At 51.0% G+C, this 24,778-nt stretch overlaps 10 protein-coding genes across 10 annotated transcripts; 4 read left to right on the top strand and 6 right to left on the bottom strand.

Annotated features, from left to right (window-relative positions):
* Window positions 1-81: 81 nt before the first annotated feature.
* ASPZODRAFT_134150 (hypothetical protein) lies at window positions 82-534 on the bottom strand. Its single transcript, XM_022723447.1, has one exon. It carries the CDS (start codon window positions 423-425, stop codon window positions 189-191), a length of 237 nt encoding a protein of 78 aa, XP_022579996.1. The 5' UTR covers window positions 426-534; the 3' UTR covers window positions 82-188.
* A 629-nt stretch (window positions 535-1,163) lies between these two features.
* On the bottom strand, window positions 1,164-3,656 carry ASPZODRAFT_134146 (hypothetical protein). The gene is made up of 11 exons (XM_022723446.1): window positions 3,558-3,656; window positions 3,471-3,488; window positions 3,348-3,396; window positions 3,194-3,287; window positions 3,055-3,138; window positions 2,689-2,978; window positions 1,979-2,627; window positions 1,774-1,911; window positions 1,505-1,685; window positions 1,351-1,439; window positions 1,164-1,283 (listed from the first exon to the last, which is right to left on the bottom strand). Exons 1-11 carry the CDS (start codon window positions 3,565-3,567, stop codon window positions 1,239-1,241), a joined length of 1,647 nt encoding a protein of 548 aa, XP_022579995.1. The 5' UTR covers window positions 3,568-3,656; the 3' UTR covers window positions 1,164-1,238.
* Window positions 3,657-4,026: 370 nt separating this feature from the next.
* On the top strand, window positions 4,027-4,932 carry ASPZODRAFT_144113 (hypothetical protein; the record flags this gene model as incomplete). Its single annotated transcript, XM_022724981.1, has 5 exons — window positions 4,027-4,033; window positions 4,106-4,232; window positions 4,302-4,344; window positions 4,397-4,473; window positions 4,539-4,932. 5 exons carry the CDS (start codon window positions 4,027-4,029, stop codon window positions 4,930-4,932), a joined length of 648 nt encoding a protein of 215 aa, XP_022579994.1.
* A 576-nt stretch (window positions 4,933-5,508) lies between these two features.
* ASPZODRAFT_612194 (hypothetical protein) lies at window positions 5,509-7,297 on the bottom strand. The gene is made up of 4 exons (XM_022728977.1): window positions 7,063-7,297; window positions 6,908-6,993; window positions 6,597-6,837; window positions 5,509-6,524 (listed from the first exon to the last, which is right to left on the bottom strand). Exons 1-4 carry the CDS (start codon window positions 7,198-7,200, stop codon window positions 5,592-5,594), a joined length of 1,398 nt encoding a protein of 465 aa, XP_022579993.1. The 5' UTR covers window positions 7,201-7,297; the 3' UTR covers window positions 5,509-5,591.
* A 412-nt stretch (window positions 7,298-7,709) lies between these two features.
* On the top strand, window positions 7,710-12,159 carry ASPZODRAFT_153132 (hypothetical protein; the record flags this gene model as incomplete). The annotated part of the gene is made up of 5 exons (XM_022725940.1): window positions 7,710-7,798; window positions 7,867-8,020; window positions 8,088-9,091; window positions 9,297-9,536; window positions 9,618-12,159. 5 exons carry the CDS (start codon window positions 7,710-7,712, stop codon window positions 12,157-12,159), a joined length of 4,029 nt encoding a protein of 1,342 aa, XP_022579992.1.
* Window positions 12,160-12,229: 70 nt separating this feature from the next.
* Window positions 12,230-13,241, bottom strand: ASPZODRAFT_134142 (hypothetical protein). Its single transcript, XM_022723445.1, has 3 exons — window positions 13,072-13,241; window positions 12,608-12,970; window positions 12,230-12,530 (listed from the first exon to the last, which is right to left on the bottom strand). Exons 1-3 carry the CDS (start codon window positions 13,085-13,087, stop codon window positions 12,253-12,255), a joined length of 657 nt encoding a protein of 218 aa, XP_022579991.1. The 5' UTR covers window positions 13,088-13,241; the 3' UTR covers window positions 12,230-12,252.
* On the bottom strand, window positions 13,241-15,471 carry ASPZODRAFT_26830 (hypothetical protein). The gene is made up of 2 exons (XM_022728066.1): window positions 14,758-15,471; window positions 13,241-14,699 (listed from the first exon to the last, which is right to left on the bottom strand). The coding sequence occupies exons 1-2, from the start codon at window positions 15,260-15,262 to the stop codon at window positions 13,369-13,371; spliced, it is 1,836 nt and encodes a 611-aa protein (XP_022579990.1). The 5' UTR covers window positions 15,263-15,471; the 3' UTR covers window positions 13,241-13,368.
* Window positions 15,472-17,848: 2,377 nt separating this feature from the next.
* On the top strand, window positions 17,849-18,912 carry ASPZODRAFT_99595 (hypothetical protein; the record flags this gene model as incomplete). Its single annotated transcript, XM_022730616.1, has 2 exons — window positions 17,849-18,174; window positions 18,250-18,912. The coding sequence occupies exons 1-2, from the start codon at window positions 18,016-18,018 to the stop codon at window positions 18,910-18,912; spliced, it is 822 nt and encodes a 273-aa protein (XP_022579989.1). The 5' UTR covers window positions 17,849-18,015.
* A 222-nt stretch (window positions 18,913-19,134) lies between these two features.
* ASPZODRAFT_69802 (hypothetical protein) lies at window positions 19,135-20,651 on the bottom strand (the record flags this gene model as incomplete). Its single annotated transcript, XM_022729606.1, has 4 exons — window positions 19,135-19,161; window positions 19,211-20,383; window positions 20,477-20,533; window positions 20,592-20,651. 4 exons carry the CDS (start codon window positions 20,649-20,651, stop codon window positions 19,135-19,137), a joined length of 1,317 nt encoding a protein of 438 aa, XP_022579988.1.
* Window positions 20,652-21,818: 1,167 nt separating this feature from the next.
* Window positions 21,819-24,707, top strand: ASPZODRAFT_99591 (hypothetical protein; the record flags this gene model as incomplete). The annotated part of the gene is made up of 3 exons (XM_022730615.1): window positions 21,819-23,909; window positions 23,972-24,113; window positions 24,169-24,707. 3 exons carry the CDS (start codon window positions 21,819-21,821, stop codon window positions 24,396-24,398), a joined length of 2,463 nt encoding a protein of 820 aa, XP_022579987.1. The 3' UTR covers window positions 24,399-24,707.
* Window positions 24,708-24,778: the final 71 nt, after the last annotated feature.

The raw sequence follows: 24,778 nt of genomic DNA, 5'->3' as shown, positions 1-24,778 counted from the left end.
CACCTATAGATACCCTACCTAGGTGCTCTATCATGTGAACAGACCAGAATCACGAGGAGATCAACAGTCAATAGCTGGAGCCACGTCAATAATTGAGATCCTGTGACTCTGAACCTGTAGTCATCTGGCAGGGAATAAAATACAGATCAAGGAGTCACCTCAAAAGTACTCTGTACTCCGTTAGATAACTATTCCATACTCAGACTCTGATCGACGCAGTACCGCACCAGCACCGCGGAAGAGGCCTCGCTCTTCCACGCGCCCCCCCCCTTCCCGTCTGCTGGAACGGAACTAGCAGGTTTGTCGGGTCGATGAGACTTGCGAGAATTCCTGGTGGAGCCAGTGGAGATGCCATCCCTGAGAGGCAGAGGCAGAGGCAGAGGCAAAGAAAAGAAAAGGAATACTCGGCAAGAAAAGTTGACCATTGATGAAGGAAAGTTGTTGTGTCCAGCCCCTGAATTGTTTGGTTACGTCACGGGCCGCTCCGTCGAACGACAAAACGTACAATACAGTTGGATACTTTGTACAGACAGACTATGGAGTAGTTACTTAACTGCTCTTTAAGTAACTAATAGATAGACAACATACACTCGCTCTGACAGATCACCGGTGGAGAGTTCCAGCTCTTTGGGACGGGACGTTGCTGGGATGCAGCCCCAAAATTGGTCGTAGCATGCGAGTACGAGACTACGAGTACGTAGTACATAGTAACTAACTAACTAGTTATGACTAGGTAATAGTGAGCTAACTGTAGTGGCAGTTATCTTGGAATACTCCGTAATGAAATAGTAAATACTATCTAGAGTACGGAGCATGGAGTACTCCGTAACAGATATCCCTAGAAGCCCGACAGTGGATCAATTGTATTACTCCATAATGACCCATAATAAGGCTGCTGGGCTACGGAGTACAAGAAAGTCATGAGACCTATTATTCATATTACCCCTATCTATAGAGTGTTTCCTGTTATCTTGGATTACCCTGTCCTCGAGGACTCCGTCGTACTCCGTAGCCCGATGATACATCACTATCAATACCAGTTGAGCACTTGAGTTACGGAGTATGTCCATCTTGCCACCTCCCACCTAGATGTAACCGTGTAGTGCGTAGATATCTAACCTGGAGGCAGTCAACATGACTACAATTACAATTACTAGGCTGAGTTGGCCCTCTTCAGAGTCTATTTCATTTTGGAGTACTATTGCGGATCAATGTCCATTCCACCCGTCTACCAGAGTCTAAAAGTCTCTATCGTCGTCGCCGGAGATGATCACGTTGTTGATCTGTCAAGTCAGCATGCTCCTTTCTTTCAATCTTTTTTTTTTTTTTTACTTGGTGGTCAAGACTCACCTTCAGGACCATCCGACAGAGCTGGGTGGCGAGCAGCAGTTGCGAGCGCTTCCCGATCAAGGGGTCGATGGCAAGGTGCTCCCTCATATCTAGAGTTTCCATTAGCAAGAAATGAAAAGAAAGGCATTGATAAGAACCCCCTCCCCATACGCACCATTGTTTCCGGTCATCATGCAGTCGACGCCCAGTCTGGAGTTCTTCTCCTTGACCTGCCGAGACTTGATCGACGCCAGAGTCTCGATCGGGCTCAGCCCAGAGTTTTCTGCCAGAGCAAGGGGCACAGCGTCCAGTGCGTCCGCAAAGGCACGCATCGCGTACTGCTCGATACCAGGGCTCTGCAGCAAAGTGTCAGTAAAACGAAAAAAAAGGAAAGAAAAGAAAAGAAATGAGAGAGTCCGTTTCAAATGTAGATTTGTTTCATACCTTGACGGCAGCGTCTTCCACGGCAAGAGAGCAGGCGATTTCTGCAGCACCACCGCCGTAAACCACCCGGTTATCGCGAACCAGGTTGCGAACCACGCAGAGAGCGTCATGTAGCGATCGCTTCGCCTCATCGATAATCTGGGGGGGGGGAAGGGAAAAAAATGTCAGCTATTCACCCGAGGAGACGGATACCAAGGAACCTTACCATCTTGTTGCTTCCTCGCACAAAGATCGTCACTGCGCGGCTGTTCGCGCACTCCTCGATGACGAGCATCTTTTCTCTCGTAGTGCCAAAAGTCATCTCGCGCACACGCCCGGCCGTACCCAGCTTCTCCGGGCTGAGTTCCTCGAAGCGAGGAACGATCCGCCCGTTGGTGGCGATGGCAATCAGCTCGATCTCCGGACCGCCGACCCATCGCACTGCCGGCAGCTTGTTCTGGAGTAGCAGGTGGTTGGCTTCGTCATCGAAACCCCACTGGCAGATGACCAGGTTTGCACCGCAATCCTTGAGGCGCTGGATCATCTCTTGGAACTTCTCGCTCTCGTATGCTTGCAGGCGCTTGAACTCCTCGACCGATGTGATGTCCAGCTTGTGCTTGGTCTTCGGCTTCGGCGGCTCGAACGGGCAGGTCAGGATGGCCAGCTTGGCGTCCCGAACCTCATCGGGCATCTGAGGGTGGGAGAAATCCTTGTCGACAATGACACCCTTGACCAGGAGAGAGTCCTCGAGGGAGCCTCCGACCTTGCCGTCGACCTTGATCAGCTCAAAGTCGACATCCTTCCGCTCAATGTCGGCGACGGACATGACAGCGTCGATGGCGATCTGGGCAAACTGATCGTGCGACTTGGACACGCTGTCGGAAGCGATATTAGCACACTATTCAATAAGAACCCTCCCGTGTTAAAGGGGCATACATCTTGCTGCCCAAGCTGGTCTTGGCGACCTTCAACAGATTCGAGGTATCATCCTTGCTGAACTTGATCTCATCGCAAATCTTCTCCAGCTCGGCAACGGCAATCTCGCAGGCCTGGTCGTATCCATCCGCTATCCGGATGGGATGGATGCCCTTGTCGATCAGGTCGGACGCCTGTTCCAACAGGGCTGCCGCCAGGACGACAACACCGGTGGTTCCATCACCGATCTCTTCGTCCTGAGACTTCGACAGCTCGACCAGAAGCTTGGCAACGTTGTTCGTAATCTCCATCTGTGTGTGTCCACCCTTTAGTAACCCCCTCCCCGTCTCAAAAAGAATATATCGACCTGTCTGCGGGGAACCGTACCTGGGACAGAATGGTCGCACCATCGTTCGTCACCGTAATGTCGCCGTCGGGGGAAATCAAGATCTTGTCCAGACCACGCGGACCCTAGAAAATCGTGTTCAGTGGCGTTCCCTTTTGATGCTGGGATATTCACCCGTACCAGAGATGTCTTGACGATGTTGGCTACTGTCTTCGCAGCAACGATGTGCGATTTCACCGCCTCGGTCCCGTGTTGCCTCTTCTTCCTGCCCTGGCTGAACAACAACCATGTTAGTCCTTGCGAGCCATCTTGGTAGTCGTAGTCTGTAACCTACTCTCGAACGACAATGAACGGCCGGCCCTGCTCATCCTTCATCACAGACGCTGTCCCCAACCCATCAGCTGCAGTTCCAAAAAGCCATCATGGACATCAATCGGCATCGATATATAGTAGTTACCTTGAGATAAATCAAGCTCTGCAATAAAGGCCCCCCCTGTTGTCAGCTGGTGAATCCACAATGATGAGGGGTACTGGGAAAACATACGCATCGCCATTTTGTCGGTGGTCTGCCACTCGGCAGCAGTCCAGGCACAAAAGTCACAGAAGGAAAAACAGATACCACAGAGAAAAGTACCTCACACACCACAAGAATCCGTTGCAGAGCTATCGTCGCTGCGCGGGATGCAGTTGAGTTAATCGCACAGAATTGGAAATTCTGGAGACTCGCCCGAATCGGCCTAGTGAAGCTTGCCTCCCAAATCGGGCATAGCGCGTCCTGGTGCCCGCGCGACGATGCGCGCCAACCTTTCGCAGAAGCAGAAGCAGCCCAAGAACGTCAACGCCAACTTCAACTATCATTGGGGCTTCAGCTGCGGTGTTGTACAGCGTGTTCGCTTGCTGCGAAGCTCAATTGACTGATAAAGCAGAGACTCAGAGTTTGAAGATAAACAATACGGTCAAACGCTGCCACGCTGTTTTCCTCAATCCTCAATCGGATCCTTCCGTCCCGCAACATGCCTCGTGAGTGAATACTGTTGCTTGCGCCGGCACTGTTCATCGACCTTCCATGTGCTGATTGGATTTTATGTGTAGCTCCGATCATCGACGACCCCTCAGACGACGAGTCGACGGGCGGGTCGATTCCCTTCAATGATTCCGCCCAGGCGGTCGAGAACGATGACGCGGTGGATGAGGATGGTGGTGACAATGACGAGGAGATGTGGGTTTGTTCAGGAGCTAGTATCGAACGAAGAGAAAGCTGACTGTTTGTTTTTTTTTTTCCCTTTAGGTACGACGTTGAGAAGATTCTCGAGCATCAGTTCGTCGCGGGCGTATGTTTTGAATCGGTGTGCGCCTAGGGTGCTTTGCTGACCTTCGTGACAGGGCCAGATCGTGTTTCGCGTGAAATGGAAAGGCTACGAGAAGGAAGAGGAACAGACCTGGGAACCGGAAGAGAATCTGTATGTTTTTTGTTTTCTATTGGACCGAGAAGCAGGGGACATCTGTTGACGGCGGTATAACGTAGGGAGACGGCCGAAGAGGCTCTCAACGATTACTTCGAGTCTATCGGTGGCCGGCCACAGCCGCCACAGGCACAAAGGGGGAGAGGAAAGCGGAAATCGATGACGAAGGATGCGACTCCGGTAAAGACGGCGGAGGAGCCAGTCAAGAGACGCCGCAAGTCCAAGGGGGTCACCGAGCCCGTGGAAGACATCAAGACCGAGACCTCTGACGAAACGGAAGAAGTGGGCGACTGGGTTCCCAAGGGAAAGAGCTGGGAGCACGAGGTGGTTAGCGTGGACACCATCATCCGGGACCCAGATACCAAATCTTTATACGCGTACCTCTTCTGGAAGAACGGCAAGAGGTCGAAAGTGTCAATCCAAACGTGCTATGCCAAGTGTCCCCTTCAAGTATGATCTCTCCCTGTCTGATATGTGACAAGCTCATGCATGAACTAATGTCTTCTGATCAGATGCTCCAATTCTACGAGCAACATCTGTAAGATCTTGTCCGTCCACTCCTTGCGTGGATAACCTACTGACCATACCTCTCCATCAGTGTCTTCAAGGACGGTTAAATTAATCTAACGGCTATGCTATGCCCCCCCCACCCTTTCCGGTTCACTGGAGTTTCGGCTTTTCTTTTTCTATGGTATAGACTTGAGAGCTCACATTATGGCTTTGAGTCTTTGATACCACTGGACAGGTTTTTTTTTCCACCAGGGCAAAGAACTCTTTGCTTTCTTTCTCATACCATCCATCCACCGAGTAGCAGGTGATTCTTTGCCAAAGTTCTCTTTTGCAAGTCCTTCGTCTCCAGCTGTATTATATGCCACTCGATTCCCACCTCTTAATGGAGGTCTTCCCATCTAGCCCAAGCAGGCCTTTGCTTCATTGTCAATGGAAAATCGGAGAACATGTGCTTATCATATTAGCTTCATCTCTGCCATATTTTATTTCTACAGCTACTGGAATTGAAATCTTATTTTTTAATTGTCTTTTCGTTCTTTTCGAATTGTAATTCTCGCACTTGACATATGGGGTAATACCATTTTCTTTTTTCCATTGCTTCTTAGTTATACACTGCTTTCCTCTTTCTCAAGGCCTGCGGATCTTGCTAGACCTAGATATTCCCACCTGGCATTGAAGTGCTGTGCACCGTGCTTTTTGAACAGCTGCTCGATATCCCTCGCATCAGTCCCATCGATCTGTTGGTCGTCTTCCCGCGTCCATACCCCCGGTAAGTCATCGGGGATGCCTTGGCCGGCTCTCAGCCAGTGTTCCAGGACCTTATCTGCTAACTCAGGGTCCATGCTGGTGCAGCGTAAGGCTTCGATTATCTGTAATTCTGATCTCGCCTTCCTTGTCCGTAGTCTGGTATCAATCCATGAGTCGATATCGGTGGGGTTCTTTTCGTACCCGCCTCCCTCTTCTTCTCCTTCCTTGTCCTCTGGCTCCGGACTCGCAGGGAAAAACGGTAGTTCCATGAGGAGGTAATCGAGAGGATCTTTCGTTTCGCTTTCTTTTGGTTCGCGCTGAGCGTCCTGTGGCGTTTCATTTTCAACAGTGCCGTTGTGGTCTTGTCTACTCTGAGTTTCACTTGGGCTTGATTTTTTCCTTCTTCTTTTTGCCTCTTCACGTTGAATACAAGTCGAGTTTGGAGGAATGACTACCAACACATTTGAGTCCATGGCTCTCCTTTTTTGCGGGCTGAAGATAATCGGTTTGCTGGGATGCGTGGAAGCCTCTTGAGCCTCATTGTCCATATCCAGTTTTCTCTTCAAGCGCTGTCGTCCATCCCATGGCGGCTGTGTTGACTCGGGAGGCGTCGCTGTTCTGTCACGTTCGGCTGCTCTAGGCAAAGCCGGTTTTCGAGGGGAATTGTCATCCGTATCCTTGGAAGGCTTATCCGCAGCTATCAGGGTTCGAGTGCTGCCTCCTGGTCGAGGCTGTCCGCGAAGTTTCTTACGGTAACGCTCCCTCCAAGATTGCCATGTATGTCTAGGGTACTGTACTTCATCAGAACTCGATCTGTCCGCTGGTTCAGCGAATCACAAATCAAAACAAGCAGAAATCCATACCTTTGCTGCGAATTCCTGGTATAGAGCGTATCCAGTGGTGGCGTATCCGCCTTTCTGTTCATATGGATACAGATAGTCCCACAGAAGCTGGTCCTCTGCTAAAGTGAACGCAGCTTTGTGAGTTCGCGGTGGAACATTGGACGCACCCATAGGCCGTGGTGCAGAGGGGCCGGCCCGGTAGGCATACAGCGGCTCTAGGTTCTTTTTGAGAACAGACCGTTCCACATACTGATAGGAATACCTGGTGCTCATATCTGTCAGTTGGCTGTGTGCAGCATAGCATGATTAATGACGAAAGAAGTAAACCTTACGTGTCGGCAGGAAGGTTTTTTCTTAGATGGTCAACTAATTTGATATCTGCATCTTTCTCTTGCTCCACTAGAGTGCCGCCGTGCTCCTATACCAGCTGTTAAACTCGCGATCAAAACGGACAGGCAGCACCAACCGGAAGAAGATGGAGATATACCTGAATCATGTCCCGGAACCTGGACCTTGACGGGACATTGCGAGATAGCCAGAACTTCTGGCCTTCAAACAGCGGTCGTTGGCTCATAACTCCTAGATCTGCCATTTTGGCTGTCGCGTCGAACCCCAGTTCCCTCATCCCCTTCTATCGCGGGCTCAGATCCATTCACTCCTCCCTCCTCATCCTCTATTATTATAATTCGTAGCAATCGATAAGACACACGCGTCACTTTCCCGAATCCCAGTGACACGTAGTCACGTGAAGGCGTGTCTGACTAAAGAAAGGAGAAGGATGCTTTGTCTTCTCGACGACTTTCATAATAGAAGCAGAATATCAACCATTTGCACTGCGTAAAAGGGCAATTTGCAGGAAGGAGTTGAAGCTTGATTTGTTTGCGAGGGCCAAAGTTGGAAGGGACTCTTTTTTTTGACTGTAATCACGTGCGGAAGTGGTCAAACGACAAACGGCCAGAGTTGCTGCCTCAAAGACCACCACCATTAGACTACCACCGTCGAGAACTGGGACTTGACGAAACCATGGCTTCGCGATTATGATTTATCTAGTGGCTTGGTGTTAAAGTAGAGGCTCTAGGTCTGTATCATTATCCCAGAGAGCAGAGAGCAAAACGACTGTGAGAAGAGGCAAGAATGGGTTTCTTGCGGAACATTGGGCTGGCGATCCTGGCGATTTCTGGCCTGATCTTTGTGGCTTTGTTTGGAAGGCTGCCTGTGTTTAGGTACGTCTGTTGGCTCTTGATGGCCCTTCAATCAGAGCATCTTGCCCAGGTATGCTGATGTGCGTCAGGAAAACCCCGATTGGTTTCGCCCACCGAACAATCTGGATATATATTCCCAATGGGATAGCCTCACTCGACAGGCATCTTTTTGGGGGCCGGTTTTTCCAGATCTGGAACCGACTGGGAAGCTATATATTACATGACAACCATCCGTTAATTTTGGTAAATTCATTGCCTATCTGGTGCTGGTGTTTCGGGTCTTCGGTTGGCTGATGGATGGATCTGCTAGATATTTTTCGTCTCGCTTCTTTTAGGAGGCGAGTATCTATTCATACCGACAGCGTGGTCTAGGATCTCCACTGTCCACCGGTTTCTCATCCCGGTGGCGGTGCTGCCGCCATATTTGCTTTTATATGCTTGCGTTGTGACCAAGTCATTTATCACCCCAGAGAACCATGCAAGAGAGCTTCATCGGTATCCTTACGATCGACTTCTTTTCCATGCCGGACACGATTGCAGTACCTGCAGATTTCCAAAGCCCGCACGCAGTAAACACTGCAGTATCTGCAAGGCATGCGTCTCTCGACACGATCACCATTGCGTGTGGCTGATGAACTGTGTTGGGCTACATAATTACCAATACTTCCTGTCTTTGCTGGTATCCGTCTCTGCCCTGCTGATTTATGGTTCTTATCTTGGCCATGAGCTACTGATCCAGACCTTGGACGAGCTGGACCCGTCTAGACTACGGTCTATCACGCAGTGGAGTAGCATTGACAACTGGATGACCTTTTTCAACATCTGGGCACTGGCTATCGCGGCAGACATCCGGATCGGATTCGTCTATTTGCTTGCTGTGATGTGTATTCCGTTAGCCCTGGCGTTCCTGGCGTATCACACCTATCTGGTCTGGGCTGGAATGACGACCAACGAAAGTGCCAAGTGGGATGACTTGAAGGACGACATTGCGGATGGCTGTGTATTCAGGTCCACCAAGAAAGAGATCTATGGAGACTCGCCTGTGCCCGCTGGGTTGCGAGATGATCATCCTACCTGGCCTATGACCAGCGACCAGATCATCCTTGTTACGGATGGCCAGCCTCCAGCTGACGGGTTCATGCTGTCGTCAAGGAGCAACTACATCGTCCAGCAGGAAGGGCAGAGGGGTCCAATCGATCCCCGATGGAGGTGCGTGCGGAGTCTGCGCGAGGTGGATAATATCTATGATCTGGGATTTTGGGACAATCTACGTGAGGCTCTTAGACTCCGTTTCAACAGCCGGAAATCTGCAGTGTAGCATTTAACTAGAACCAAATATAAATAAATCCCTTCCCCTCTTACTCTTGTATTTTTTTACCCCAAGGTTGGAAATACCCTCTCTTACGTAGGTGGGGATCACTGATAGTAATAGCATCTACCGGAGCCGGAAAAATTCCATCTTCCAAAAAGTCACCCGCGACACTTCCTCTCTCCATCTTACTTACTGCACTCTGTCCAGGTCGCTCTTTACGTTTCCTACTCCATCTCGTGGTGCTCTTCTTCCTTTCAAGATGGGTGACCGTTCTGGAACGGAGAGCAAGCCAAAATGTACCCCTGCAGAACTAATGTTGAAGGTGATTCTGGCGGGGACCTTGAGCCACTATGAGACCCGGGGCATGATCGACGACAAACGGCTGGATCACATGTTGTCTGCTGGGAAGCAAATCCTGTACAGGACTCATCAAGAGAGCGAAGTCAGGTAAGGTGTCTTTCCGTGAAATAATTAGGAAGAAGCGGTGCGGGGTTGTGGTGTCTGTCGCTGACGTCTTTTTTTGGATAGACACAACCTGGGCCTGTCGCCGGACATCTGGCAAGGCCTCTCCGCCGTCTTGACCAAGGCTATTCCTGTGCTCGAGTCGCAATCCTTTGCATGGAAGAGCCCCCCGACAGCGAACTACGACCATTCATCGTCCAACCTGATTGCGTACAATTACTTTTCGTTAGTGAAGGATATCGAGCGTCTGAACGATTTGTGTACGATCGCACGCAACCTGCTGGCCACGACCAAGAAGGCCCAAAATCTTGCTGCCGAGAAAGGGTTTGATCAGCGGATCCTGGCTCTGGTGGACACTTGTGTGCGAGTGACGGCTCGAGGGTTCGACGGAGAAACAAACGCCAGGAACGAGGAGAGATGGCAGAAGGTGGTGAATCTCTACAAGCGGCTGCTGATCACCTGCCTACAATTTCTACACAATTTCATCATGCACAACGAGCAACGAAAGATGGTCCTTTGGCTAGACCTTTTCGGATACCATTCAACTGGCGACTCGAACATCATCCAGCCCAAGGAACCTTTGGACCATGCTAACAGCCAGCCCGAGGGCGTTGCGCCCGTTGTAAAAACTGGAGATAGGATCGTCAACCCCCCGATCAGGGCACTTTACGACCAGACTGCCGAAGACCTTCTTCTAGAGACCATATCCAACTTTCCCCGAGAGCCTGCTACCATCAAAGAGGAGGCTGCCATGCTACTTCTCGCGAACATCAAAGATCACATGGAGAAACTCCTGGGCCGTGATCTGACGGCGATCCAGGAAATGGGCAAAGACCCGGAACAAGTGAAGGAGATCCGCGCGGCGCTCACTGCTATCCTCGGTGCCAAGGTGGATGGATGGTCAGATTTGCAGGATCGAGCGAAAGAGCTGCCCCCTGCACTTCCAGAAGATGAGCCGCCGCGCAAGAAGGCGATTGTCACCATTGACCGCAGTGCAACGGCTGGCTTCCCGCGTATCTGCTGGGCGGATCTGCCTGATCTGAGTGAATACGTCGGTCTTGCGTCAGGCGATGCGCCGGTGACCGAGGAAGATACAAGCATGCCGCGCTCCGCTCAGTCTGCTGCCGAAACTCTCCAGGAAGCGAAAGATGAGCTGATGGCTCGACTGCAGGAGACCTCGCAGATTGCTGGTGATGGCGATCCCGACTACGACGGTGCCGATGCGGGCGTTGGTGACGATGACGCGCGCAGTCTGGAGGCTGTTGCGGAAGGGAGCATCGAGGAAGAAGAGGAGGAGGACGATGACGAGGACGAGGACGACTACCGTGGCCGACCTGGCGACCAACAGCGAGGCCTTCTTACTGATGTTCCTCTGGTACTTGGTCCTGCTGAGATCGAAGCTCTCCCCATGATCATTCAAGCCGGTATTGTTGACAGCTTCGGTCTGAAAGGTGGCGAGCGGAGCGGTCCACGGAACATGCAGGCTCTTCGATGCCACATCCTGCTGACCCAGGAGACTGGCCGTAACCTGTTGCGGGAGCTTCTGATCTTCATCGCCGCATGGGACCTTCCTGACGATGAGCTGTACTTCAAGATGATGGTTCAGATCATGGAGGCCGTCCTGAAGAATGGGTTGATGTCGCATGCGTACTCAGATTTCGGCCAACCCAAGGACATCATTTCCCCTGCCCAGGCCGTGGTGATCAAGATCCTCACTCACATCTTTCGAGCAAAGTACTCACCGGCGTCGGTGACCGGCTCGGCACAGTCTGCCAACCCTACCAAGAGCCCCGGCCCCTTGTCCCGGGTTGACATCCTGACGGTTCGATACATCTTCACCATCTTCCGTGGCAATATCATTCCCGAGACCTGCGCTTTGATCTACCTGCAAGGTCAGATTCGCGCGGGACGCGCCCTCCCCGAAGACTTCCCGCTGAATCTGTGGGACATGGAGCGGGTCTACGAGGGTGTCTATCAATTCCTGGAATTCTTTGCCGTGCTCACGGAGAACAATGACTGGAAGAATCTGCTGGTGGAGTGGGAAATTGTGTATGACCTGGTGACGTTGATCAAAGAGCTCGAGGCCAGCATTCCCAAGGGCAACCTGAGCTCCCTCTCCGCGGGGGGATCGCGCAGCACGCCAACCAGGGAGATGGCCACCGGGCCCGTCTCGGTTGAACGGCCCTACGACCCCAGTGACCCAGACCCAGCGGACGCGGGCGCGTGTAGCGCCGGGTCTGGCGCCGAGTCGCCGCCGATCACCGAGGACCCGTCCGAGTTTGAATGGCGCAACCTTAAGAAGCTGGTTGTCCTGGTGCTCTCGTCGTTGGTCTGGAAGTGCCCGGACGTGCAGAACCAGATTCGGCGGTATGGGGGCGTGGAGGCGATTCTCTCCTGCACCAACTTTGACGCGCACAACCCGTACATCAAGGAGCACGCGGTCATGTGTCTCAAGTTCCTACTCGAAGGCAACAAGGAGAACCAGAAGTTAGTTGAGGAGCTCGAGGCTAGGGAGGTTGTCAAGGACAATAATGGTCTGCTGGAGCGAAGCGGATACGAGGCCATGATTGATCAGGCGGGAAAACTGGCTTTACGGCAGAAAGAGTAAAAACTGGACTCTGGTTTCTAGAACACCTGTATGCTTAGATTACATTTGAACAAAAAAGAAAAAAAAAATTGCTTGAAATGTAATTTTAAATCATCAGCCGTACAGCCCATCCCACTCCTCCTCGTCATCATCCACGGGCTTCTTCCTCCGCGCCTGTTCCTTCTCGCACTCCTGCTTGCCGAAATCGTGTCTGTCCAACGGACATGTCCCACGCAACCGCAGCCACGGCCGCACGCACTCCAGATCGAACAGATGGGTGGGATGGCACGGCAGCCGGACGACAAGCGCATATTTATCGTCCAGGAAGGGATTATTACAGATCGGACATGTTTGAGACTGAGTCAACTTGGTGCGGGGGACACGATCGAGCACTATACACAGTTAAAAAGAAATCAGATAGATGCAACAAAAACACACCTCCAAGAAAAAAAAATGGGGGAAAACGTACTATCGCAGAATTCTTCACTCACGCCTTCCACCTCTTTAGGCGGCATGTCCGCATTCTGAAGTAACGACTGAATCATCTGCGTCAAGAGATCGCTTGAGACAGCATCTCCTGCTTCACCTGAACCTCCACTACCGTCGAGGATACCTACTCCCCCGCCCTCTCGCCGCATCACCTCAAAAGCTTCAGCGAGCGAGTAGAACGCCGCGCTGACGTCGCCGGGAACAGGGACAGCATGTGGCCGGGTGCGCTGCGCGTCGGGCTGCGGGGTGATTTCGGAGAGCGTCGCGAAGAAGGTGGATAGGTCTGGTCTGTGGCGGCGGGGGAGGGCTGACGGAGCTGAGGGGTCGGTAGTGTTATGTTCCACTGGATGATTAATTAGCTATTATTCCATATTCCATGATCGATTGTTGAGGGGTTCCTCTGGGCGAGGTTGATTCGGCACTCTAGGAAGGACGGTACCTTACCTTCGTAGGTGGACATATTGATTGTGGAACAGCTGCCAATTAAACTCGCATTCGTATGGGTTGAGATTGTTTATCTGAATATATGGCTCGTGCCAGGTCGATTAGAAGGTAGAAGTATTTGTGTTGTTTGGAGGAGTCAATTAGGACGAGAGCGTTTTCTATCGGACGAGGGGTAGATAAGCGCGGGCGGTGATGAGGCAGCAGTGGACGCGCATACCATGTCTTAGTAGGATAGTACTGCATATGACATGGTTACTATGGGGTTGCTTATTGATAGTTTTGGAATTCCATTTATAATTAATAGGTAAAATCTTCATAGATTACTCGCTTGCCCACTAGCCAGTTCAGCACTGAGCGCTTCAAAGCTGTGCCGGCACAGAGATACCACACATCAGACAAATCCGCGTCCAGATCGTCTGCTTGCATCCTGCGGTGATGGAGCTGCGCGCCTGACGATGCGATATATTCGTATTTGCGGGAATCGGTTGCATCTCTGTCCACATTTGGACCCGTTAGAAACAGTGTGGTCGATGCCGGCAGCTCGGGGAATCGCTGGAAGGTATCAAAGACCAAGCCGATGTCTTGCATCGAAAGAGACCAGTAAAGGCGTAGACGGCTGGTTTTGATGCCTGGAAGCTGCCCAAGGACCGGAGTGATCCCAATGCCACCCGCAACAAAGGGGATGATGTTGTGTCCCTGCGGGTCTTCTTCGAACTGGAAGCTTCCTCCGAATCCCCTCAAGGGCACTTCTAACCCAACGCGCACATTCGCCTGGAGCAGGAACTTGGTCACATTGCCATTTTTACGGATGGTGATTTCGAATTCATCGGCTGGCATGTCTTTGCCAGGATACGACGAGACGGTAAATGTTCGGATCCAGTCGTCGTTGAGACTGGTGGGATCGTGATCACGCATGTGGCTATACCCTATATCCAGCTCGTTCTCGAAGGAGAGCATAGCGTACTGCCCCGGTGTATAGTGTCCAATCTTCTTCGAGTCAGAAATCCGAAATCGTAATCGAGAAATCGTCGGTGTCAGCGTTTCCCTTTTGATCAGCGTTGCCGTGGCTGGCGAGTCGTTGCTCCCGCCTGTAACGATGGTAGGTTTCTCGGTCACAAGGTGTCTGACACTGGGGTTGTAAGGGGATAGATCCCCTGGGATTCCACTGAAGGAGAGACCCCTTTCAACGAATAGAGCAGCGGAAACAGTGACCTTGACGGCTAGATTTGATCTTGGGATGATATCTGCGGCAGCATTCCCGACGAGCACCTCCGTTCTTCCAGTAAGGTACAAAACATTTCCCGTCTCGAAGTCCGGGAAGACGTATCCGGCCCGAGGTGTAGTTTGCAGGTTGCCCAATGTCTGGTACAGTCGATTTCCGGAATACTCAGGGTAGACCAGCATGGCGCCTGTTGAATCGTTGGAAAGAACGCGGACGAAACCAGGGGGCCCGCCACGAATGTTGGTATCCATGTCCACATCGCCGTGGTACGACGAGACAAATAAACAGTCTGCTCGGTCTAGAAAGTCAAGAGCTGTCTGTGTGAGCCGCGGTGAGTCGGATATCAGCTTTGGTGTAGGCAAAGCAGGGAGAATGCGTTTCTTGTTGAGATATTTGGGGCAGTTGCCTACTTTCAATCAGTAGTTGCTCAGGGTGCGACATTTCAAAATCCCGGACACCCTTACCCAAGCTTGCGTCAATCTTGACAGCCATTTGAAGCTCACTTTGGCGAGAAAACTCCTCGTCGCTCTCTGCTGGACCGAAAGACGATACCACGCCAGCGACCATCCTGCCATGGAGCTTGACTCGGCGTCTGTTCTCTAGGTCAATCGCCAGCGCAGAAACCATCTTCCCGGCGTCTTGAGCAGTAACTACTCCGCCGTCCGCCGAACTGCCGAGCAACGCCCTAATCACCGGGTCGTGCTTCTGGTCCACCAGAGTCCGGAGGCCGATGATAGACTCGGTAATCGGACTGGCAAAGCCTCCCTCTCCACCCCAGACGGTTGACCATGGCCTTCCCTCCTTGTCAATAGCACCGAGGGCCAACAGTGGCGCTCTACTCACCAAGTACCCGGCCCCGGGACTCAGGTATGGCACGGTTGGGTTCTCCCTGGACGGCACATGTAGCATCCGGTGCATTTGTTCTTCTCCATTGTGCCATGGAAGAGGGTTTGATAAGATGGATGTCATATTTAAATGTAGTTGGAAGAATCGTCAAGCTTTCTTGAGAGGTTAATAGTACTTTCGTTAAGCATGATGGCCTTCCCTTTATGTTTCCTGCCGGTCAGGTTGCATCATCGATGATTCCTCATACCACTGCATGATGAAGACACGGCAGGGCTTAGAAATACAAAAGTGTGTTCCTCTGAGGGAACCCAAATACCTACAGAGTAATGTCTAGTATATGTAAGCAATGCAATGATTCCAAAGCACTTGCCTAGGATGTACATCGAACGGGCACGGGCCAACAGCCACCGCGGAACAATAGTAATTCCATCTCCGTGGTGGCGGGTGGCCTGTGCGTATGAGAGTCAAGATTAGTCATATATCACATGACTCTCTTATCAGTAAATTTGCAAAGGGTTGATATGACGTCAGTTCTATAAGAGGGTTTCCCTTTATGGAATGGTCGGCAGACAGACGAGAAACCTCAAGTCTTTCCTTTCCTACCAACCACTCACTATCTCAATTCCTTCCTCCTGCCTTCTTCGGAGGAATCCAGGGGGGCTCTCAGTAACCCCTTGGTCACTGGAGAAAATCCGCCGAAACCATGGACTTGTTAATTTCAGTATTAGGTTGACTGGCTGCTCCATTTAGCATGTGCACTTTCTGGTGGGCCATCGGGATATCTCTTCATCTTCTCTGGTCGCCTGTCGGCCTAGATTCCTCCCGTGTTTTGTGAGTACTGTACACGTTGAATGGCAGTGAATGCTTATTCAAGCTGATATTGGTCGACAGCCTCGAAGGCAGGAGGGCCAAACCGCGCCAAAAACATGTTGTCTGCTATTGTTATCAGTGCTGTAAGTCCAGGGGCAAGTTATAGTCCATAGTTACTATTTGTCCGCCGTCCGTTTAACCTTTAGGCTCTATCTCTATAACTATAGTCTGACCAGTCCAGGATAGTGACGCCATCATGGCCGAATATCTTCTTTCACTCTTTTCCACCTGTCATTTGAGGTTGCAAGCAAGTGTTCCTACTAATCAAGGTTCAATTCTATACTTCTAGATGATTATAATGTTAATACCAATGGTCCCCTTATCATTGAATATCAGAAGGAGTTATGGGGGAGTCTGGCTGAATAGCACTTATTCCTATAAATATAGGCCATTCAAAGACTTGAGTAGGCAACTAAAATAATTTTTTATCTCTATCATTCACCAAGAGCTCTAGAAAGGTCGAGGGACAACAACCAGACGCGGATTGCAACCTGCGACTTGCATTCAGGAAATATAGACGTCAACATCCATCTCAGGTTGTCTCTTCTTCTGCCGCGCCTCACAAGATCTATACCTATTATCTATATTATCTTCAAATGAACTCGACGAACATGGCCAGCAGGCCTGCGGCCCCGTGCAGCAGGATCAGCGCAGAGCAGTCCCGGCAAGAACCCATCAGCACCCCTCAACACGTCTGAAGCCGGAGCCAGCACAGCTGCTTCTCATACGGAGAGCTCTCCCTCAATGCCGGCGAGAAAGAAAAGGAAGGTCGACACCTCGGATCTCAGCTCTTCCCCAAAGTAAGGGAAGAATGCTCGGAGCGATGTTTGTGTCTTGGCTTTCCCCCGTCGGATGGGGAATCGTGATGGTGGTTCTGTCACTGCTGTGACCACCAGTTGGCCAGGATATATGTAAATGCTTGTTGGTATACGCATGGCGCACAGGAATGGGTGTCAGCCACGGCGAAGGGCACGAGCATCCCCCAGCAGGGTGTGGTGGACGAGAAGATCCCACCACCCATCTCATCATCCTAAGATCAACTCGAAAACACTCCGATCGGGAAGCAAGTGTGGCTAGCACACTCCCACATCCAGGTAGGTACTAGGTATACCGAATCATGCCCCCCTTTTTATTGATTAGTATGCTCTAGATTGGTACCATAACGCGCACCTTCGACCGCCCAAGTGCGGTGCGACCGTATCCGGCTGGCTACACGCACGACTTGTCCCTCATCCCTGATGAGGGCCTCCTCCCGGAGCTGGCCAGCTCTTTCAAACAGAAACTGATTTAAATCAATAAATAACCTGGAGAGACAACGACCAGACCGGGAAGAGCACGTTGTCTGCCGCTGTATCGCATGCTGTACGGCCCGGACGAAGCCTACCAACAACGGGACAGTCATAAAACGAGGCAGTCAAAGTAGAAAGAGGCGATTATTACTTCCCACTTTTAGACAGTACAGAGTATCCCGTACTATTTGTGCTCCAGCAGGGCTGTTCATCAATACTGCCTAAGAAGGCCTAGTGATTATTGAGGATCAGCAGTGGATAAGTTGGTACATTCCAGGAATACCGACCGCACAACAAACACTACAGGTAACTGCCTATGAACCTAGACAGCCTCTGTATCTTTTTTTTTTTTTTTTTAGATAATCAATTAGAGCAGGATAGTACTCCAGATAATTCAAACCTGAAGACCAGAATAGTACTATTTTGTGTACTCTGTACTACATACTCCATCAGGCCTCAAGATAATAATAGAATGTGGAGCTGTGGCACTGCTCTTTAGCCGCATCAGCAACACAACAACAACTGACGTCTTATCCAGGTTGTTTTTGACTTTCAGCTTGTTTATCATCTGTTTCATCTCATCTTCTTGGAGGAAATTTCTCGGTATCCTTTTGAATGACTTGAGGAGTCACTATACTATCGTTTATACCACCGCTGTACACTTGCAGTTTCTATACTCTCCCAGGTGGTTGCCTAGTGGTTATACTTCACTTCAAAATGCGCACATCCGTCAAGCCGTCGTTATATCCACCGCTTCCCTTCCATCTTCTCCGCCTGGTCATCTTCGTCTCCTCGCTGACTGTGGCAATTATCCTGGCCGACTTTGCCTACCATCTACACTCCAGTGGATACAAGTTCCCCTGGGCGTTCTTAATAGTAAGTTCCATAATGACAGTTATTTGGGAGGTATCTCTATCAATGGCGAAAAAGTGCAGTAACCTAACGAACCAGCTTATTATATCCGCCGTCCTCTCCCTAGTGAACCTCATCCTGACAACAATCGTCCACTGCTTCTATGGCCTCTCCCCCCGCCTCTCGATGGGCCTGAACGGCATCCTGCTCGTGCTTTGGGCCATCTCCCTCGGCCTGCTAGCCTGGTGCATGTCCCACACCATCCTGACAACCTGCACAGCCACCTACTGGGCGACCTCGAGCGGAATCTCAGTCTGCAGAACCTACAAGGCTCTTTTCGCCTTCACCGCGCTCGGCGTGGCGTCCTACATCGCTTCCATCGCGCTGGATATCGTCGTGCGGATTCGCCAAACCCGTCTGGGGAACTATGATCCCATGGCCGTGTCGGAATCGCATCATATGCTCTCCGGTATAGGAGCTGGGAACGCCAAACTCCACGACCGGAGCAGCAGTGCCTTGTCTTCTCCTTTCGATCCAAATAACCACGTTACTACTCCTGCTGGTGGCGGCTATTCGACCGACGAACACCACCCGTTCAGCGCCCATATGGACGACAACGACGATGACATTTACCATGCTGTCCCGGCGCCGGGAAGGGGCGGGCACGCTCGTACCCTCTCGGAAGATTCAGATGTCGGGAACCCGTATTACTCGGATCGTGGAATGGGGCATACCAGATACGACCCGGGCGCGTACCGTTGAATATTGTACATTGTACGGGCTTTTTTTTTTCTATTTTGGAATATAATTTCTTGCTCAAGTTCGGTATTTTGTTTACATTGATGACATCCACTATAACTGTATTATCCGTGGGTTTGGTTAAATATGGGAGCGTTGCTTTACTGCAGATGGGGACATATTGGAATTCATGTATTAAACGCTAGACTGCAGTAGATAGATTGGAGAGTACAATCAGCCTCAATTTTACATGATGACCTCGTTGGCGACGTCCTAATCCGTCAGTCTGAAAAACATAAAAAACAGAAGAGGGAAAACTTACCCGTTTGAGCTCTTTGTAGGGTAGACAGACGCAGTTCTGTACACGCACCTCATCACCGACGCCACACTCCTTACCCAGGATGGTGATGCTCTGGACCTTGACTCCTTGCTTGACAATAGAAGTCGAGTGGCTAGCCACGGGGATCGGGGTGCCCTCGACGCGGGCCCAGGCACCGACACGGCTGCTCCAGCCGATGATCGAATGCAACACGCACGCGTCGTGCTTGATCTCCGCGTCCTCGAGCACGATCGCGTCCTTGATGCGGGCGCCGGCGCCCACCACCGCGCGCGGGCCAATCGACACGTTGGGGCCGAGCTTGGCGGTCGGGTCGACCGTTGCTGACGGGTGGATGAACACGGGGGGTACAATCGTAGCGGAAGGCGGGGTCAGCTCCTCGGACTGCGCCTGGAAGGCCTTTTGCAGGTACAGCGCGTTGGCGGGCACGGCAGACCCGGCCGTCTTGATCTGGCGCCAGAAGTCCTTGGTCTCGTGGACGAAAAAGCGGTTGCTGTCCGCCAGATCGGACAGGATGTCCTGTTCCAGGCGGAGGGTCTCGGTTTTCTCTGCGTCGTCGTCGTCGGCTGCAACAAACGACGAGTCCAGGTTGTCGGACGAGGGGTACGACAGGATGCGCGGGCGGGCGGTGCGCCGCTTGATGGCGCTACGGATCGAAGGGAAGATGCACTCGGTCGCGAAGAGGTAGACGCCGCAGTTGATCAGGTTGGAGATGTGCGACTCGGGCTTCTCGACGTAGTGCAGCACCCGCTTCGTGTGCGAGTCGGACACGATGCAGCCAAAGTTGGTGGCCGCCTCGTTGCTCACACGTGTTCCAAGAATAACAGCCTCGGCGTCCTTCTCCTCAAACAGCTTCAGCATTTCCCCGAGCGGGAACGAGCAGCAGACGTCCGCGTTCAGGACGAAGAAGCGCTCGGGCTTGCCTTTGAGAATGGCATCGCGGAAATGGTACAGACCCCCCGCAGTGCCCAGAGCAGTGTATTCCCGCAGGTACTGGATGCGGAATTGTGGGAACTCCTTGGACGAGTCCTTGATGAAGTCGCGGAAGACCGTTTCGTCGTAGTATCCGACCAAAATCACTTCGCGGAGATCGGAGACCTTGGCCAGGGCCTTGAGGCAGTGGTAGATGATCGGATGGCCGGCGACTTCGAACAGGGGCTAGAAATTTATTCACTGTTAGCCAACCTAACAGACCCCCAATCCAAATAGAAATTGGCCAAAAAAAAGATATAGCCACCAGGAAACACTCACCTTGGGGACATCCAAGGACAAAGGCCTGAATCGGGTTCCTCGCGAAGGACCGCCAACCTGACATCCTGCAATCAGTCGACAGACATCATTTAAATTTTTGCACCAGAGCGCGTACCAAGATCACAGCCTTTGTCGAGGCCATGGTGTTGTGTTCTCGATGCGGGACTTGCAGCATGGAGTCGGAGGGGTACGTCAGGCGAGGGTAGAAGAGGCGTTGAGGCGTTGAGGCGATTCACAGGCAAGGGGTGGGCAGTGTTGCAAATGACAGATGTGGAGTATGTCTTTATTTATATCTGAAACAGGATCCAGAAAGCCCAAGAAGTGTAATCCTGATGGTGTCTGCACTCGAGAGTTGAGTTCGTTGGGTTGTTTTTGAATGTTTGGGCCACGCAGTCTAAAGAGTCCAGGCTAGTTTCGACCGCTTGCGGACAACTGAACAACAACGAATATGAAAAAACCGAGAACGACTCAACATTTACAGTGGGAGAGCTTAAAATTAATAGTTCCTATCATTACTATTGTTTCTTGACTGAGGACTCAGAGTATTGTCTTTGATTCCAAACTTCTAGCGTGTCTGGGCAGCTCTGCTCTTATGCAGGGTCCCTTCAAGCTCCAAAAAACGACCAGGTTTTAATTTTTCTTAGTAGTATTCTGGTGATTTGTTCAAACCAATTACTGAGCTGCTAAATCTTTTAGAAATACTAGATTCATAGTAAAATGATATGTTCGAGATGGAGTGCCTCTTGGACTCGTCCACAAAGTCTTGTATATGCCTCAGCGAATTTGTGAGAGACGTCGACACGACTTTGGCTGCTCTTACAACCAGAAAACACATCAAGACTGCTGGATAAACTGCTGAAAAAGAGAACTGACCTCTTTTATCTATGGCTCCTTTTATAAATAACCTTCAAAGGCACCCTGGTTTTCTCTTTTGTTTGTTCTCATCTAGATGTTTAGTCTGGAGGGGACTCTCACAGCCTGGATTCACTGGGGGTCTTCACTCTTTCATGTCACTTCCTAATCGCTCTTCTCTTTCAACACTCTCATTCTACCAGTTTTTATTTTGTATTATATTCTATTTGAGCTCTTCTTCTTCTTCTTATTCTTCTTCTCCTCTCTCAACACTCACTCCTGCTGATTCTTATTCTGTGCCACCCTCGCCTTGAGCTCATCTTCTCTTACCAGTTGCTTGACAAGACATACGGCAACCATGCTCTCTTCGATACTAAACCCAGAGGTCAAGAATGATCCGGACAGGCCGTCTCAGTCTCCCAGTAAGTACCTTTCTATCTGGCCTCTTGCTCAACAGGGCAAAACATGACGAACAGATGTCATAGCCACGATGCCCGGCTCTCCCTCTGGCGCCGTCAATCCTGGCCACGGCCCGACAAATGAATCTTTGGACATCATCTCACAAGACATGAAAACCCTCGTGAAGAAAATTCAAGATCTCCGCCATCTCGGTATAGAAGACAGCAAGATAGCCCTCCCCAAGATTTGCGTCGTGGGGGACCAGTCGACCGGCAAGAGCTCCCTGATCGAGGGAATGAGCGAGATCCAGGTGCCTAGGAGTGCCGGAACTTGCACGCGATGTCCCATGGAGATCAATCTGTCAGAGAGCGACGCTAACCAGCCATGGACCTGCCGTATTATCATTTCACGCAAGTACATGTTCGATGGCAACCGCAAAATAAAGCTCCCCAAGAAAACCCATCCTCTGGGCCCTTGGATAGAGCAAGACCAGGAAGATGAGCCTTTCATGACCTTGACGCAAAGGGACCAGCTCCAGGAGGCCATCAAATGGGCTCAACTCGCGATTCTCAACCCCAGCCGTCCTCAGCTCGAGTACGTGCCAGGACAGAATCAAGGCACCGATCCGCAGTATTATCAAGTCAAGTTTTCGCCCAACATCGTACGGCTCGATATTTCAGCGCCTGGGTTTCCAAATCTCTCCTTTTACGATCTCCCAGGAGTTATTAGCCAAGCCGAATTCGATGAAGAACGCTACCTGGTCTCTCTGGTCGAGAATCTAGTGAAAGACTACATTTCCCAAGATAATTGCATTGTCCTGCTGACTCTGCCCATGACCGATGATGCCACAAACTCCAGTGCAGCACGCCTTATTCGTGATATCCGTGGGGCCAAGACCCGGACCCTTGGTGTCCTTACCAAGCCAGATCGAACACAGTCAGGCGAATCCTTCATGCAGTGGATGGAAATACTGAGCGGCGACAAATTTGCTCTCGGACACGGGTACTATGTTGTCAGGAATAACCCCAACCCTGCAATCGATCATCATCAAGCTCGTGAGGAAGAGACTGAATTCTTCTCTTCCCACCCTTGGTCGACGGATCTTGTCAACCATCAGGGCAGGTTTGGAACCAGACAGCTGCAGACGGCGCTATCCTGTCTCCTTCTGGAACAGATCCAGGGATGTTTGCCTAGAATAATCCAACAGATCGACGAGAGAGCCGATAGCATCAATGCCGAGCTCCAGACTCTTCCCGACCCACCTGAAGCCAATATTACCTACATCCTCTGTCAAAAGCTTAACCATTTGAAGGACGAGATCCGTGCTCATATCAATGGAGGCTCAGCCAAGTATCCGCTGCAGAAGATCTGGGGACATACTGCGATGGACTTCAAACGGTCTCTCTCGAAGACAAGACCTACCGTTCAGCTCCTGGCGCAAGGGGACTTGAAGATGCTCAAAGTCGACCAAGAAGAAGGGGATTCAGACTGTGAGGTTACAGTCCATCGCGCAGTGAAACGCAAGACGCCAGGCGACTGTAACACGCCTGCACCTGCTCCTCCCGTAACAGCTGGTACTACCAATGGACAGAGCAAGGAAACGGGCTATGTGACCGCTCATTTCACCCAGTTCGACAAACCGGCCAAGATGTTTCAATGGGAGGAGATTCGCGAAATCAACGAGGACTCCTACCGTGCCGGAATCCCAGACCAGACGGACCCCAAGGCCATCGAAATCATGAACCAGATGAGCGTCAAACATTGGGATAAACCCATGCTTGCGTTTCTCGGTGCTAGCCACAAGCTTGTCCTAAATATGCTGATGAAGCAGATCGACGAAGTCTTCAGAGATTACCATCAGACTAGTCTCTACCGGGAGCTGAAACTTATCATTGAAAAGTACCTGCAGAAGCTTCGCAAGGACCACCTGTTGCATGCGCAAGAAAACTACAAGATCGAGTGCCACAAACCCTTCACCATGGCAACTTCGGCTCTCGAGACAGCCACTCGGGCCGCCTACAGCTATCTTTGGAACCGGCGCCATCTAGCCAGAGCTAACAAGTATATTGAAATGCAAGGCAAATACGCCGCTGATAATCCGAGACGCGAAGCCGAAATGAAGAAATTGACGGATGCGGAGTTGGGTCCCGACATGTTTGCCCAAGAAGTCAAGATGATGGCTGTAAGTCGTGCTTCTCTTTCGTTTACAGATTCAAACAGGAAGCCTGGCTGACATCACTCTAGACCACTCGCGGGTACTATGAGATCGCCAGTTCCCGCTTCGTCGATTCGATTTGCCAGAGCGTGCATACCAAACTGTTTTCCAAATGTCGTGAGGAGCTTATTACGGTCATCGAAAAAGAGCTCGGGATTTTTGAGAATAACGGTAGGAGGAGAGAACGAAGCCGTACGGTTTTTGATGACGATGCTAACCTTGATAGCAATGGAACGATGTCTAGAATTGATGGCCGAGGACCCCGAACGCCAACGCCGACGCCAGAACCTCCTCAAAGAAAAAGAGAAAATAACAAAGGCCCAGGAATGGCTCGCGACGGCTAAGAAGCACGACGACGATGAAATGAGTGATAGGGAGGATACCATTCATCGGCTTATGAAAGCACAAGCTGCCGACGAAGACGGAACGTTTCCCGACATGGATTTCCGCGAGTGACAGTTTGAGTTATTACTGATTAGGACTTGACTGGTTAAAAGGTTTCCACTGCTGGTGGTCAAGGTTGGGTTTGGTTGTTCTTGCTGTGTTCCTGGGATCTGTACGATTTTTTTTGCTCTGATTATTTGGATCTGCCATCAACAATTAGTTCGGCAAGAGAATATTAAATCCTCATTGCCACAAGGACAGCTACATAATATCAGCTTCGTCTTCTTCTTCTTCTTCTTCTTCTTCTTCTTCTTCTTCTATTTTCCATATAGCTCTGCTGTTTATCTCTTTATCACGAACGAAAGCGGCCGAGGCGGGGTAAAAAGCCCCCCCCACCTTGCTGCCCTATGCCCTAAGCCCCATTTGAGAAAATCAGCACCGAGAGAGCATTT

Source organism: Penicilliopsis zonata (assembly GCF_001890105.1).
Source record: "Penicilliopsis zonata CBS 506.65 unplaced genomic scaffold ASPZOscaffold_11, whole genome shotgun sequence".
Taxonomy (NCBI): Eukaryota; Fungi; Ascomycota; class Eurotiomycetes; order Eurotiales; family Aspergillaceae; genus Penicilliopsis; species Penicilliopsis zonata.
The sequence above is the reverse complement of the archived record's forward strand: the minus strand, read 5'-3'. Positions and strand labels throughout refer to the sequence as shown.